This window comes from Barbatula barbatula (assembly GCF_947034865.1).
Source record: "Barbatula barbatula genome assembly, chromosome: 23".
NCBI classification, from domain to species: domain Eukaryota; kingdom Metazoa; phylum Chordata; class Actinopteri; order Cypriniformes; family Nemacheilidae; genus Barbatula; species Barbatula barbatula.
In genome coordinates, this window is record NC_136786.1 from 7,693,667 (window position 1) to 7,708,062 (window position 14,396).

Sequence of the window (14,396 nt, forward strand, 5' to 3'; positions counted from 1 at the left end):
ATTTCACCCCACTAGCGACGGCCCTATGTGTTTAGGTCCCATCTTTAAGCACTTTATGCGGGGGTTAAATGGGGATCACGTTTTACGTAAGTAATAATGGCCGTCAGTCCGTTGAATGCACACAACAAGAGGTCATTCAGATGTTTTATATCAAGACATAAGAATTTGTCCTAGAATGCACTGGTTGGTAGGACTTTCATCTCATCTTATCTCAAGCCAGCTTGGCAGTCATCAGCGAGAAAGAGAGAGACCGCGCATACACATGCGTTTGCTTTGTCGAGACAGAAATGCAAATAATTATTTATTTTCGTCGTATTCAACAGCAAAGTCTTATAAGAAAACTTGACACAGAGTAGCCTATTCTGTGGCAGCGGTTTACAAGCAATTGTAGCGAGGTCAGTGTTGCCAACAATTTTCAAAAGAAAGAAGCTTGCTTGAAATGTCACCAGATATCATATAACAAAAAATAGAAAACAGTTTCAGAATGTGACCATTGAAAAATATGCCAATAACAAAAGTAAACAAATCCTTTTAGCTGCACTTTTTACTAGAGACATTTATCCAATTAATCGTTTAAGTATACAAATAAAAATTGGCGAATACAATTTTCTGCTCATTTCTTTCCTAAAATGCATGGAAAAAATACATACGCAAATTATTCTCTAAAGGCATTTTAATACTTTATTTTCTTTAGTTATATATATTTTTCTAAAATACAGGGTTTTCTGCTAATCAGACATTCCTGGTCCACACCTGTATCTGAGTTTAATTCAGTCAGTCTTATCTCAATTTACAAAGCCTGCATTGTTTCCATACATGCTTCTGGGACAACTTGATTTAATATTCTAATAGTGTAATAACATATATTGAATCAATTAATTGTGATTCATAAATTCAATTTATTTCAATGACTAAAAACCTGGTGATATAGTACATTTGTTAAAAGAACAATAGCAACTCAAATACTCTGCCTTAAGATTTAATACAGTAAGTTATAAACTACATTTAAATAAATATGGCTGTATTAGTTCAAATATTACTGACCAGGTGAAAACTGCACATGTTGAAATATAAGCATATAGAATAGGCAATTGTTTCCCTATTGTGAAATATTACAATATGACTTATGTGTTTCTTCACATGCTTAAAATCATCCACAGAATTCAGAGTTCACATTGTTCTGAACGGAGAGAAACATCTGGTACAGTCAGTAAAACTGTGAGGTACGATTTGTGGAAAAATACTGGCAGGAAACATGTCACAACCTTCCGCTGGAAACAAACAAAATGCTGGTCTTGTATCATTCTTATCCCATTCCACTTAACTAAATGCACCTGGTCATGTCTGCCTCTATATAATAAGTAAAACAAATGATTTAGTGTGGACAGATATTCCTGTTTATCAAAACAACTGCTCACGAGACATCAAGATAGACATAAGTAGACTCAACATTGTGCTCGAGAGGATCGAGGGATAATCCACGGCTAGCTGTGGATTAAAGGATTTTAATGCACGACATGGAGGTGAAATATCACCCATTGCGAAGCGGAGTGCTTTAAAAACCTTTAATGCACAGATGTGGATTATCCTGTTTATACCATAGCTATGTTCAAGTTAAAAACAAGCAGATGTTTGAGAGGGAATTTTTTATCAAACAGGGAAAAACTAGAATTTCTAGCATTTAAATCTGCTTTATATCTGACAATAAATCTGAGATAAGAGATGCCTTTGTGAATTTCCTTGTGTGTAAAGATGTGTTTTAGAAAATAGAAAAGAGAAGCATCTTGCTGCAGCGTGTGGTGGACATCCAACCCAGTCCACACAACATCCAATCCTGCCCACATCAGAGTGTGATGTCAGAAGCCATCCCATGTCCGATACGTCACCATTCCCGTTCCGCCTGGACATGGGCGTGGCTTCCGACATCACACGTGGATGTGGGCATAGTTGGACGTCCAGCACAGGATGCAGCAAGCGCTTCTACGGGCCTTGGTTGTGACTATACTGAATGGCTCATTGGTCCACAATGGTCTGATGGGTTGTCTCTTAGTGCAGGATGGCCAGCAGGAGGCGCTTGAAATCTCCGCTGCATTCCGAGGAGATGGCGTCCTTCAGGGACACATCATATTTTTCAAGGTACATGTCTTTAATGGTTTCCAGATCAATCTAGGCAAACAGAACAGTGTCCATTACATGACTGATGATGGTCTGATCTCATCCATTTATGCAGCAGACTCAACTAAAATTCAATGCTGAATATCGATGGTTGTATGTACAAAATATTTTACTACTTTCCAAAACTCAAAATATGTATTAAGTACAGGGTTCTTGCATTGCAATGTGCTTAACATTTCATTTTAAGTGTGATAAATGATTAACATCAGCTATTATTATTAATATATTCTACCTAACTTACAGTTCTATTAGCACACAACACTAGATAAAAACCACAAAAAAATAATCACTTTTTACAGTAAACAAACTGGTTTTTCATTCTATATCACAGAGCTATAATCCCCAGTAATATTGATACCTATGCTGTTAAGCCCAACAAATCATTCAGAATGACTCCTGGTATCATACCTCTGAGCGGCACACAATGATGCGGATGAGAGTGTCTTCATCAGTGCCGGCTCCTTTTATCGCAGCGTTCAGTCTCCGAGCAAAGAATAGCTGGGGATTCTTTGCACACCTCACTGTGTGTGAGACGGGATGTGTCTTTAATCGTGTTTTTCATGTTATCAAGTTTGTATTGTGTTTTACTGTGCTAGTTAGCTGAATTATTTTAGTTAATATGGCTTAAATCAAAACAAACCAACTGCAGTTTGATTGATATTAATAGGAACGCACAAAAAAATCCCCACTTCAAATATATAAATGTATATAAACAAGCGCTATGTGTATTGACAGTCATGCTGAGTGACATGAAAATGGGGGGATTTCGTGTCCAATAACACGAATCAACAGATTCTAAATTTCTATGTGACGAATATCCATGAGCATGGGTTGGTCTAGGTAGGTTTTAATACAAACCTAGTGTGGTGTAGCAATCCTTTAGAGTTCCAGATGTTTCTTTATCGATTGCATCCAAAATCTCTGTTCCAGAAATCTGTGGGAGAATAAGGTACAATTCTGTGATTCTGTTTCAGACATAGGTGCCGATTTCATTTTTCGCCAGTGGGTGCTCGGAGTCGGTACATCACCCCGAACCCAAACCCCAGCCCCCAACCACCGAAACGCACATCTGACCAAAGAAATTTATTTTTCATAAGCAGATTATAACTTAAAATATTTTTCAGACTCACAACGAACAATTCATCATGTCTGTAACTGACATTACAGCGGAGCATCTACACAAGAAAATTTTAAACATTTTAACAGCTTCTGTAAATTTTTGTATCGTATAAATAATGCACACTAAACGTTTTCACTTAAATGTTCACTTCACAATAATTTTTTTAATTCAGTGTACCATTAGCAAATGGTAACATTAACAACAACCATAGTTTAAAATCCAACGAATAATTCGTTTTGCACCAGAATTTGGGTTACAGAAACGGAGAAAATTTTTGAAAACATTCCTGAACATACTAACATCTTTAACAGGCTATAGACCTAATAAAAAAGATAGCATATAGGGCCTATGCCTTTTAAGCCATAGCATTGCTTCAAGAATACATTTAAGAATAAACATAAACTTTAAAATAGTTCTAAAATAGAACAAACGGTAACATTAACCACGCCCACTGCTGTTTGCAAGGTCAACCACTCTGAATTACGACTCAGAGAGGCGCCAAAGTATTAAAAACATTTTTGATTGGTTAAAATTGATTGAGAAACATATGCCGTCTTTCCGTGGGTACTCAGCAATTTCCGTGGGTGCTCCCACAGGATCGGCGCCTATGGTGTCAGACGTATACTGAGAGAACACTTATAGAACTAAAGCTGCTACATTAAGCTCAAAGGAAAAGAAGAAACTCACGGCTTCATAGGCTTTGAATGTGGACTGCAGCTGCAAATAGTTCCTGGAGGCTAGAATGAAGCTGAAAGTCGACTCATCTGTGCCAAAGCCGACCTCTCCAGCCTTTAAGAAGAAAACATTTCTGTCAGGCTCATTGCTATCAAAAATGATTGACAGGTAGAATAAATTTTTGATTGGCGGTATGGTTCTTTTCTGGGCAAATATCTCCCTGCCCATCCATGCAGCAAGCATGAATAAGAGCAGGGAGCGCAGCGATAACTCCCTTTAGGGTAAATAGAACAGAACGAGCAGATGTAATTAGTTGTTAATGATATTTAAGCGTAACACATAATGTAAAGTAATTGAGACTTATGAAAAGGAATACCACAGTTGAGTCCCGATTGTAAATGTGAGGTGGAGCTGGGGATGGAGGAGGGTAATTTGCATAGAAACGCAATAAGCTGCTGTTAGCTGAATGAAATTAAAATGGAAGCTGTGATTGTGTCATATTTCCTTTAGGATGATGAGGATCAGCTGATACGTGCCTGATTCACGTGACCTGCCAGAACTAACGCTATACGCATGATTTTTAAATACCCATGTATAAATCTTTTGATGTCTGGTCAGATCTGAAATTGTTCGACTGTAAGACTTCTGCGGCAAGTGACCCAAGTACTCAGACATGATCTCATGGTTGGATTCTCAGTAAGCTATAAGTAATGATGAGTAATTTGTATCATCGAAATATCATCAAAGTAGGAAGTGAAACATGGTCAATGGTATAATCAGAGATTTATATGGACACATTGTATGAGTCTGTGCATGTGCGGTCACAACAGTTTTTGTCATGTTTAAGCTCCATTAAACTTACCAGAGCTACAGTATATGTATGTACAGTATATCTTCATGTACTTACCTCAAACAGAGAGACGGCGTCTTGCTCAGCCAGCGTTTCGTCCACTTCATAGCTCTCGTCCCTGTTACCCTACAACAGAGAAAGTATTGACAGTGGAAAGTGAAATTCAATCTGGCCAATGTCACAGAAGCCGGCCTCTACTTATCTAATGAAAGCAGATCTGAACCGCTGCCAAACACCAGAGCTCACGGAGCAAGAGGGAGGAGCAATAAACACAAACCCACACCGAGAGCTTTAGTCATTTGCACTGTAGTCATTTTGTAAGATGTCAGCGGCCATTTTAGGAGTAAAGATGCATTTACCTGAAGAAGAAAGGTTAGCAGCCTCCTCACATCCCCACTGGTGTCTCCTTCAATGTCTGTCTCCAAATCTCTATCATGCACTGTAGACAAGAACATGCAGTGTTTTTTTGGTATGTGGTTTCTTAAGAGCCCAGCCTATAATATGTGGGGTCTTTATATATGGAATAAACCGTACACAGATGGCAATCAAGCATCCATTATCAAACCTGTTAAATACAATACAATGGAGTTCAAAGTCAAGCTTTCAAAGAGGCATTGACACTACTATCTACAAATGTCATGAAACTTCCAATTATAATTATGACACGAGTCATTCGTACCTTGGGTGTAGGTCTCTCTGTAAGTGGCGATCTCCTGTTAGAAAACAAATGACTCATTTTAAATGCATGTTTGCTTTGGCATTTGTGACAAACACAGGAACGTTTCATTTAAAACAGAAGTACACACAGCATTCGTAGCGGTACACAAAATCTCCACCAGGACATCCTCATCCGTGCCCGCACCCTTCATGGCCTTCCTGAGCTCTTTAACAGCAAACACATGAGGATGATCTAACATGGCAACGATGGCGTTCTCAAAGTTTCCTGACAGCTCACTCTTCAAAACCTCCACCAGCTCCTGCAGAACAACACATCCATCTTCATGTACATTTCAGCCCAAATGTCTGCATATAGAAATATTATTTCGTTGTTCAAGGGTAATTTTGTCAGACCGCTCACATCATCATATTTGTCAAAGTACGCCTGTTTGATATCCAGTCTCTGATATGCGCTTCGGTTGGCCAGGACGTCTATGATGGCTTGCTCATCGGTTCCTTCAAGTAAAGATTAATCAAATATATCTTTTTGAAAAGAAATGAAAAGTTAACAAAAACCTAGACTGATTATTTAAAACACAAAACGGACATGAACGACTCACCAAAACCTTTGCAGGCTTTACGAATGGCCTTTATGTCTGCCACAACGTCAAATTCATCATAAGGGAAAACAGTTGGCTGTCAAATAACACAGACAAACAACAAAATGAGTAAATGTTTACTTGACCCGTACGCGGCAGATAATACAGATACTGAAATAAAGTTAATGTTAAGACTGCGGTTTTCAATCATGGTCTTTGACAGAAAGTCCCAACACACACAAAACCACAAATCTGTAACAATACTGTCTTTTGATGCACACATATGTATGTGTTTATGTCTGAATGGGTATAACAACATGTTGACTTTATTTGAAACAAATTAACCCTTACGAAAATCTACCATGTTTTTTGTGGTACAATCGTAGTAACCATGTTTTTGTGGTGTATTGATTCATGTGGGGTATTGATACTTACAACAGTAACCATCGTTTTACTATGGTTCTTTCAAAAAACATATTTTGTGGTAACCATGTTTATTCAACTGTAGTAAAACCACGGTTCATTTCCGTAAGGGAAATCCCGTCCGATAAGCTGAAGAATATAAAAAAGTGCTTTATTTCATTCCCCATTATGTTTGGCATTGAAAATAAATTGAATTTTTTTTTCACATTTCACAAGGAAACAACTGAAACTCTTCCACAACTGCCCTATGTGACCAGAGTCTTTCTCTTTAGGAACAAAAGCTTGGCTGAGGAATGTTCACCGGATCCACCCTGTCTAAACTCACGGTAAGCCCAAACAGAGGCCCCTGCCTGGACTGATGTCAATGAAACCCAATGTGTCCACGCAGTCTCCTCCCATAACTCCCATAACGGGAATCTCACGCACTCCTTTCCTTAAGCCTAACGTACATACCTAAACTACATAATCCTTAACTGTTGAATGCCAACATATATAAACGTCACCAATTTCATTACTCATGCGATCAGTGTCGGCATTAAACACGGAAAGTGACGATACTGTACACGTCATTCAGAAGATCTTAACCTAAAACATCTTTATGTTTTGTATTGTAAAATGTTATTATTTCCTTTCTTACTTCGAAGAGCTTTACACTGTAACGTTAGATGAGTGATCCGACAGCCCCGCAGGGAACTCTGCGGAAGATCTGTTTGACGCTGATGTAGATGCGTCCTTAAAAGCAGAATTGCGTACCTGACAGTTTCCCATGTCGATAGTTTCCGTGTCTTTGATACAAACGATTGAAGATGAGATCAGCGTGTCCTCGCGATCCAACAGCAGACGGCTATCCGGTGTAAAGGCCAGAGACGCTCTGCACTTTCTGTAAATGACGTCATCACGCAGGGAAATAACGGGATGGATGGACCCTTTATCCTGCCTGAGAACTGGCAAAACACCCCCCGTTTATATGTTTCATTTGACTTCATTACAGATTATTTGTTTTCAACAATTGTCATTATGTATCGTGCACGCATGGACACTACAAAGATGTTATATTTTATTTTAAAGTACTTTGTTTTCATGTTTTGTAATATCATTGCAATAGTTTACATTCATGTCATGCGTTAGAGGAGGGGTTTTGTTTTTAAAGTCACCTAAACTTTTAAACAGCTTATCTTATGAACAAACACGATGATATTCACTCAACTCTGATGCTCGTTGTGTCATTATTAGATTAGACTATAGCCCGGATTCCACACACCGGGTAACACGCAAATAATTCAATATATTTCGGCGTTAAAAATTTAACCATAAAAGCACAAAAGGTCTCCACCAATCCACACCCCTTGTTTAACCAGTAACCATTACCGTATCAACACAGTCCCTTCCTAGCATATTGCATTTATAACAATATGTCAAATTCGTCAAACACGACAAAGTCAATGAATTGTCTGGATTAAAAACAATAATAAAATCGTGTTAGCTAGTGGCGAATAACATAAATACAAGGAAAAACTTCGCTTGATGTCTTTGTTAATGAAATACTGCTCCCTAGTGGTTAGGAAAATCATTGTAAATTAGTATAAAAATGTAACAATTGTGAACATCTTTTGGGGTATTGTGTTATAATAATATGACATTTAATGGAAATGTCAGTTGGGCATGTGCACAGTTAATGTGATAAATGACACCAATAGTGTATTTATTGCTCTATTTAAAACTGCAAATATCCACCCAGCTCATTTATATTTACATTTTTCTTTTAAGCAGCATCTTTTTCTATCGCATGTGTGTTGAAGTGAAAACTCTAGAGGGAAGAACGCTATTATATTTCTTATATCGTTCAAAATTCACTTGGCAAAGGGAGCAATAAAAACAATGTAAGTTTCTCTTTATTTTGAGAGACGTATTGTGTGGCTTCCACACACTCAGTTCAGTGGAAGCAGCAACAATGTTTAATGAATATATTTGACGTTTAATTTAAAGGACAATATACGACTAAATTAATAATCTATGACAAGTTATACGTTTTTTACATACTAGTATTGTCAATATCTATGAAATTATCAAATGAACTTTTATTTATATAGTGCTTTTTATTTTTTTTACAAAGCAGCTGTACATGAAACAATGTTAACTTTAAAGAACATTATGATATGCAAAAGTTTAAACATTAATCTTAAAAAACATTTACCATACGATATTAATGTACAAACCTTAACAAATATTGCATGTGGTAACATCCCAGCCCTACATCTGAGTGGTCATTAAAAAACTTTACATTTCAATCGAAAGATGCAGCGATCCCGGTTATACAGCTAAACATGCAAAGGGAAGAAAAAGAAGAAACATCACTTTAAATTATTGTGATTTGTCTTATTTTTCATTAATGATCATTGTCTCAGAAGTTCTGATCACATCAAACATGCAAATATCTTTTAAATAAATACATTTCAGTGACACTGCATCAAAGGGTTGGATTTGTTTACATTAGTTATTGCTTTATATAACCTTGACAATATGACTTTAATCTTCATTCTTGTTAATTTCAGCATTTATAAAAACATATTTAAAATCAAATCTGTTAGTTGCTCAGTAAACTAGCACTTGTATTAGTATTATAATAATTTAACATTTAATAAGTGCTTAAAACTATATTGCTCATTGTTAGTTTACATTAGCCAAGGCATTTGCAACCTTATTGTAAGCTGCATGCAAATACAGAGTCTGACAATCAAAAAATACTTACAATACTGGCAATCAAGAACTATACTTATAAAGCCAAAGATAGAGGGATCTTGTCTGTAGGCATCATTTTTATTCAATGAATATTGACTAAACACTATATGAACATGGTAAATAACAGATCCAGAATGATTGCTTGGCTTTAATCACTTAAAGAATCAGATGATAATCAAGACAGAAGCACGTGTGTCAAACAAGGAACAATTTTTTGGGCTTTAAATAACCTCGCGTTTTCAGGTTACTTTGTCTTCAAGGACCGATTTGTGTGTGCATGTCTTGCGTTTGTGCAAAATATTTATATAAACCTAGAGATTGTAACTGAAGAGTGTAACTGAAGAGTTAAAATAAGTCATGTCTAGTTCAGAGCGAAGATGTGTGCTTCCTTGTGAGAGGTTCCTCTCCGAACTGGACAAACATGAATTCTGCTTTGAGGGCTTGGGGGCTCACCATGCTGCCCTTGGGCTTGAGGGAGAGTGCGAACTCTGTGATGCCCTTTTAAAAAAGGGCAGAGCCGCCTCTCCCCTGTCCTGGGGTTCTTGGTTTAATTTAGCCGAGGATCTGATTGAGATTCTTCAGGTCGGGCAAGTGGCGAAGTTTCTGCAGGGATGGAGAGCGCTGCTGCAGGGCGTTCCACTTTTGAAACTCAGGCGCTTGACGAGCTTCTTGGGGTGGTGACAAATGCGGTTGACCATCTGAAGCTCGACTGGCCGCAGGAACAAGAGGCCCCTAAGGGCTCAAAGCTAGACGACAGATATCTGTCGACTGGCTGAGGGGAGGAGCCCCAACGTCGGGCTCTCCCCTTCTTTGAAGATCTGCACGGCGAATTGTCCCGTTCGTGGCAAAAGCCCCATTCCTCCTGTGTGTATGTGCCATCGATGTCGATTAATTCGACCATCATTGGCGCAAAGCCGCGGGGTACACGATGATGCCCCAGGTGCAAGAGAAGCTGGCTAGCTATGTCTTCCCTGGGACATCGTCGTCCCTGAAAAAGCCCTATCTCCCCACCAAGCCTTGTAGAGTTACATCTTCGCTCGTGGGGAAGGCTTTTTCAGGCAGCGGGTCAGGCTTGTGCTGCCCTGCACACCATTGCAGTTTTGCAGGCATACCAGGCTGACCTGCTGTATGATCGTAGCACAGATGAGGTGATTGATGAGGTGGCTTTTTCGGAACTACGCCGGGCCACAGATTTGTCTCTCCGTCCGATACGTGCCATCGGCTGTTCTATGGGTGCTTTGGTCACCACGGAGAAACACCTGTGGTTAAACCTCATGGGCATCAAGGACAGGGACCGTAGGAAAATATATCGTTTAAAGTTGGTATTTTGTTTTGTTTTTTCGCACATAAAGCATTCTCGTCGTTTGCTTTTAGCAACTTGTTAGCAACCGCCGTTTTAAAGACACAATTAAGGTTAACAATCTCACAATATTTAGCGGTTTTGTTAACCACTGACTTATTTTAGGCGATTTACCAAAAACCCATTAAGAAATCCCATAGACTTTGGGGCAATGAAACTCGAAGTGCTAAAATACTACCTTCTTGGGTTTCCATACAAAAAACGAATAAACTCTGTGTTTAGATTAGCATACTAACATACTACTATGTATAATGACAAGGTCATATGACAGTGTATTTATAAATCAAACTTATTTTGGAATAAATCCTTTTTTGTTTGCTTGAGATATAGTTTATAATGTCAAGCATTGAGGAGGTTTTTCATGTTTATATATGTGTGTGTGGCGTGGGTGGATGGAATAGTGTAGCTGTAGCATTGGTGCTGACAACCTGGCATAGAGGAATATCTCATTGAAATGATGTTCAGTATGGAGAGGGCTTTTAATTGGGTGAATATGTCACAAGGGCTCAGAGTTAATCATAGCAAATAGAGAAGCAGAGGAAGTTTGGGCTGTTTGGGAAATTCTAAAGAATGTGGGCTGTTGTAGCTGTGAGTTTTAGCAATGTGTGCCAAACATAATTGGTGTCTGAATTTTGAAGATAACCGGATCTTCCTCCTTCATGCGACTGAAGTAACAACTTTTTTTGAAGGCATTATTCTACAATGCTTCTTAGATGATAAAAAGCAGCTGGTTTATACTGTATACAGAAGCACAGTATGCACGGCTCTCTAAGCCTGTAAATAGTGACTCACTTAGATTCTATACTTAAAAGAATAATAAAGAAATATAAAGAAAATTATAAAGGCATGAATTATGCATAATATGCGCTTGCAATTTCAACAATTTTCAAACAATTTACCCTTGGATTTATCTGAAAAATACAGCCCCTAACTGTGGCCGCCAAAGATCCACAGCCGGGCATTCCAGGTCTGTGCAGCCAGGCATTCCAGGTCGGTGCAGCCGGGCATTCCCGCCCGGTGCATGCAGCCATTCCAGCCCGGTGCATGCCTGTTCATGTCTGCTGGCTATCCTGTTCGTGTCTGCCGGCTATCCTGTTTCTGTCTGCCGGTGCTACCCAGTTCGTGTCTGCTGGCGCTACCCAGTTCGTGTCTGCTGGCGCTACCCAGTTCGTGTCTGCCCTTGTTTGGACTTCCCTAGTTTGGACTCTTGTTTTCCACTTTCTTGGACTCTTGTGTTTTGGTTTTGGTTTATTGTTTTACCATGTTGCCATGTTTTTGTCAATGTCACAGTCTGTCTTGACTTGTTTGTGCCTTGAGGAGCATCAGGATGCTGCTCCTTAAGGAGGGGCTTCTGTCATGATTCTGCCGCATCATGTCATGATTCTCTTGGTTTAGTGGCAGGATTCTCATGTTTTGTGAAACGTAATTTTTTTATGGTAAGGTTGACATTTGCTTGGAATTTCCCAAAAGTGGATCTTTGTTTCGTTGGCACTCGTTGGCATTATCTTTATCTTCACTCAAGCAATAAGTGACTGACTATATTATAACTATTTGCAGCACACTGGAGGTTTATTTGATAATTTCTTCAAAAATTTAGAACTGGTGATTTTTATTTATGTGCTTCAATAATATTTTCGTCACCTTTAGTCAGCAATGATAGTCATGTGCTCTGACACAGACATCATTGGTAAAACACTTTATTGTTATGGTATTTACCCACAGGGACTAAATGTTAGTAATTGGTAAAGTAGTAGCTGTCCATTTAATAGATCCTGCAATAATAAACATGAATGCTCCTGTAACGTCATCGTGACCTAATTTATATTCATGACCTGAGACATGTAGGATTGATAATATCGCCTCCACAACACCTTGTTGAGTCATGAATTGTCTCAATACAAACGTGTGGCCCACTGTGTGCTTATGGAAATGAAAAACTTGTGTGGGTGTCTTGTGCTGGATTTATGGTCTCATCACAGCCAGAGCTGTGGGGGATTTCATTCCCCCCGAGCTCTGTGAGCATAAGCCCAAATAGTGTCACGCTCAGAAAGAAATCCAGAAAAACGTCTTGATAATTTAAGTAGATAAGATATCACATCATTTGAAATGTGTCAATGCTTTTATTTTACATGACAATAGTGAGAATAACTGAAAGGAAAAGCATTCAAAATAAATATCTGGGTAATAGCTATTGAAGACAGCTGGAAAGAAACACAGATATAATTAGAATTAATAAGAATTAGCATTTGGATTTGATAAAGCCTGAAGATTTTTTAATATATTTCCACATTTCAGTCAAACTTGCTTCACAGAACTGAGCATTTAGTTGCACTACTGTGAATTATTTATGTATATTGTTCTGCATATATTAATATATTATATTAATAAAAGTGCACAAAATGACATACAGCATAGTCAACGACAAAACAATTTAACTACATAATAAAATAATATAAAAATAAGTAAAATGGGTTCCAAATCCAAAGCAAACACTTCAAATTGTTACACAGAAAATCAGCTTTTTCTTCTAAGTTTTTCCAATCTCATAACAATTTGTTGTGTCAAAACTGTTTTGAGGTGACTAATTTGTATGAGGGTGAGGATGTCATTAACTGATGTTTTCCAGTATTTATTGACTAGCTGAATGTCTTTAAGCTCAGTGATACAGCAGAATCTGTAGCAACAATTCAATATTTCAAAGGGTTGTTACAAGGACCAATGGTCCAGTTCCCGTCCTTGACCATTAGAGGTCTCAATCCCCTGAATATTGACACTCCATACCCGAGTTCCAATCTGCATACTATCCGTCCTTAATAGTATTCAAAACAAGACAGGTACATTTTCTGAAGAAAATCTGAGTGGTGCTTGCCGTTGCAAAACTCGGCACTTGGCAGTCATTAGGATGATTACACTTTGAGCCAAGAACCAACCCCCATGTCTCTAAAATGTGCTGATGCAGAGATATAGGTCTCTGCTAAACGGTTGCTATGCTTATCTGTTTGGTTGCTACGGGTGTCGCATGGCAGCTACCAATTGATGACACTCTAAGCTATGAGTGAAACAACCCACCCCCTGTCTCTCTACGGTGTTCTGATGCAGCGATATAGGCATTGCTAAATGGCTGCTAGGCTAACCTGTTTGGTTGCTATAGGCGTGGCTTGGTAGATGCCAATTTATGATGCTCCAAGCCAGAAGTGAAACAAACCAAAACGGTGTCTCTACTATGTTCTGATGCAGAGATATACTGTAGGACTTGTCAAATGGTTGCTAAAACATAATATGATTTGTTGCTATGGGTGTGGCATCGTAGCTTAATCCACTTCCTGGGATACTGATTGGTTGTCTGAGCCAATTGAGCCCACCCCCTTGTCTCTATGATACTGTTCTGCAAAGATATCCATCTGGACCTTTGTAATGGAAGTCCATGGGATCGGTTGCTAGGTTGCTGTAAATGGTTGCTATGTGCATGGCCTTATAGCTTCATGATGATCCTGTGACACTAATTGGTTGTCTGAGCAAAATGAACCCACCCCCTACACTGTGCTGCAAAAATATTCCATCTGTTCCAATATTCCACAATGCCTTATATGGGCACATTTCCTGCCCCATTATAAATTGATGGGGAATTTCGGGTGGCTCTTATGCCCCAGGGGTACAATTTACACCCCATTGTGAGATATGTTCTTACAGAGTCTTTCAGCCTATCCAAATGTGGTAATCTGCATGTTACTGCGAAATTCCTCGTGCTTGGCTACGACCCGAAAGTTTGGAGAATACTAAATCAACAGGATTTTTCAG

The 14,396-nt window shown here is 38.7% G+C and overlaps 1 protein-coding gene across 2 annotated transcripts; it reads right to left on the reverse strand.

Moving 5' to 3' along the window:
* Positions 1 to 259: 259 nt before the first annotated feature.
* On the reverse strand, positions 260 to 7,432 carry anxa13 (annexin A13). 2 transcript variants are annotated; one of them, XR_013788301.1, is made up of 12 exons: positions 7,253 to 7,396; positions 6,098 to 6,173; positions 5,899 to 5,993; positions 5,627 to 5,797; positions 5,500 to 5,533; positions 5,180 to 5,259; positions 4,878 to 4,946; positions 3,983 to 4,084; positions 3,034 to 3,109; positions 2,584 to 2,696; positions 1,989 to 2,166; positions 661 to 1,783 (listed from the first exon to the last, which is right to left on the reverse strand). XR_013788301.1 is itself a non-coding variant. In XM_079487908.1 (11 exons), the coding sequence occupies exons 1-11, from the start codon at positions 7,265 to 7,267 to the stop codon at positions 2,047 to 2,049; spliced, it is 951 nt and encodes a 316-aa protein (XP_079344034.1). In that variant the 5' UTR covers positions 7,268 to 7,432; the 3' UTR covers positions 260 to 2,046. The 2 variants fall into 2 exon arrangements, 1 of the variants encoding a protein (XP_079344034.1); XM_079487908.1 differs by having other exon boundaries at positions 260 to 2,166; positions 7,253 to 7,432.
* Positions 7,433 to 14,396: the final 6,964 nt, after the last annotated feature.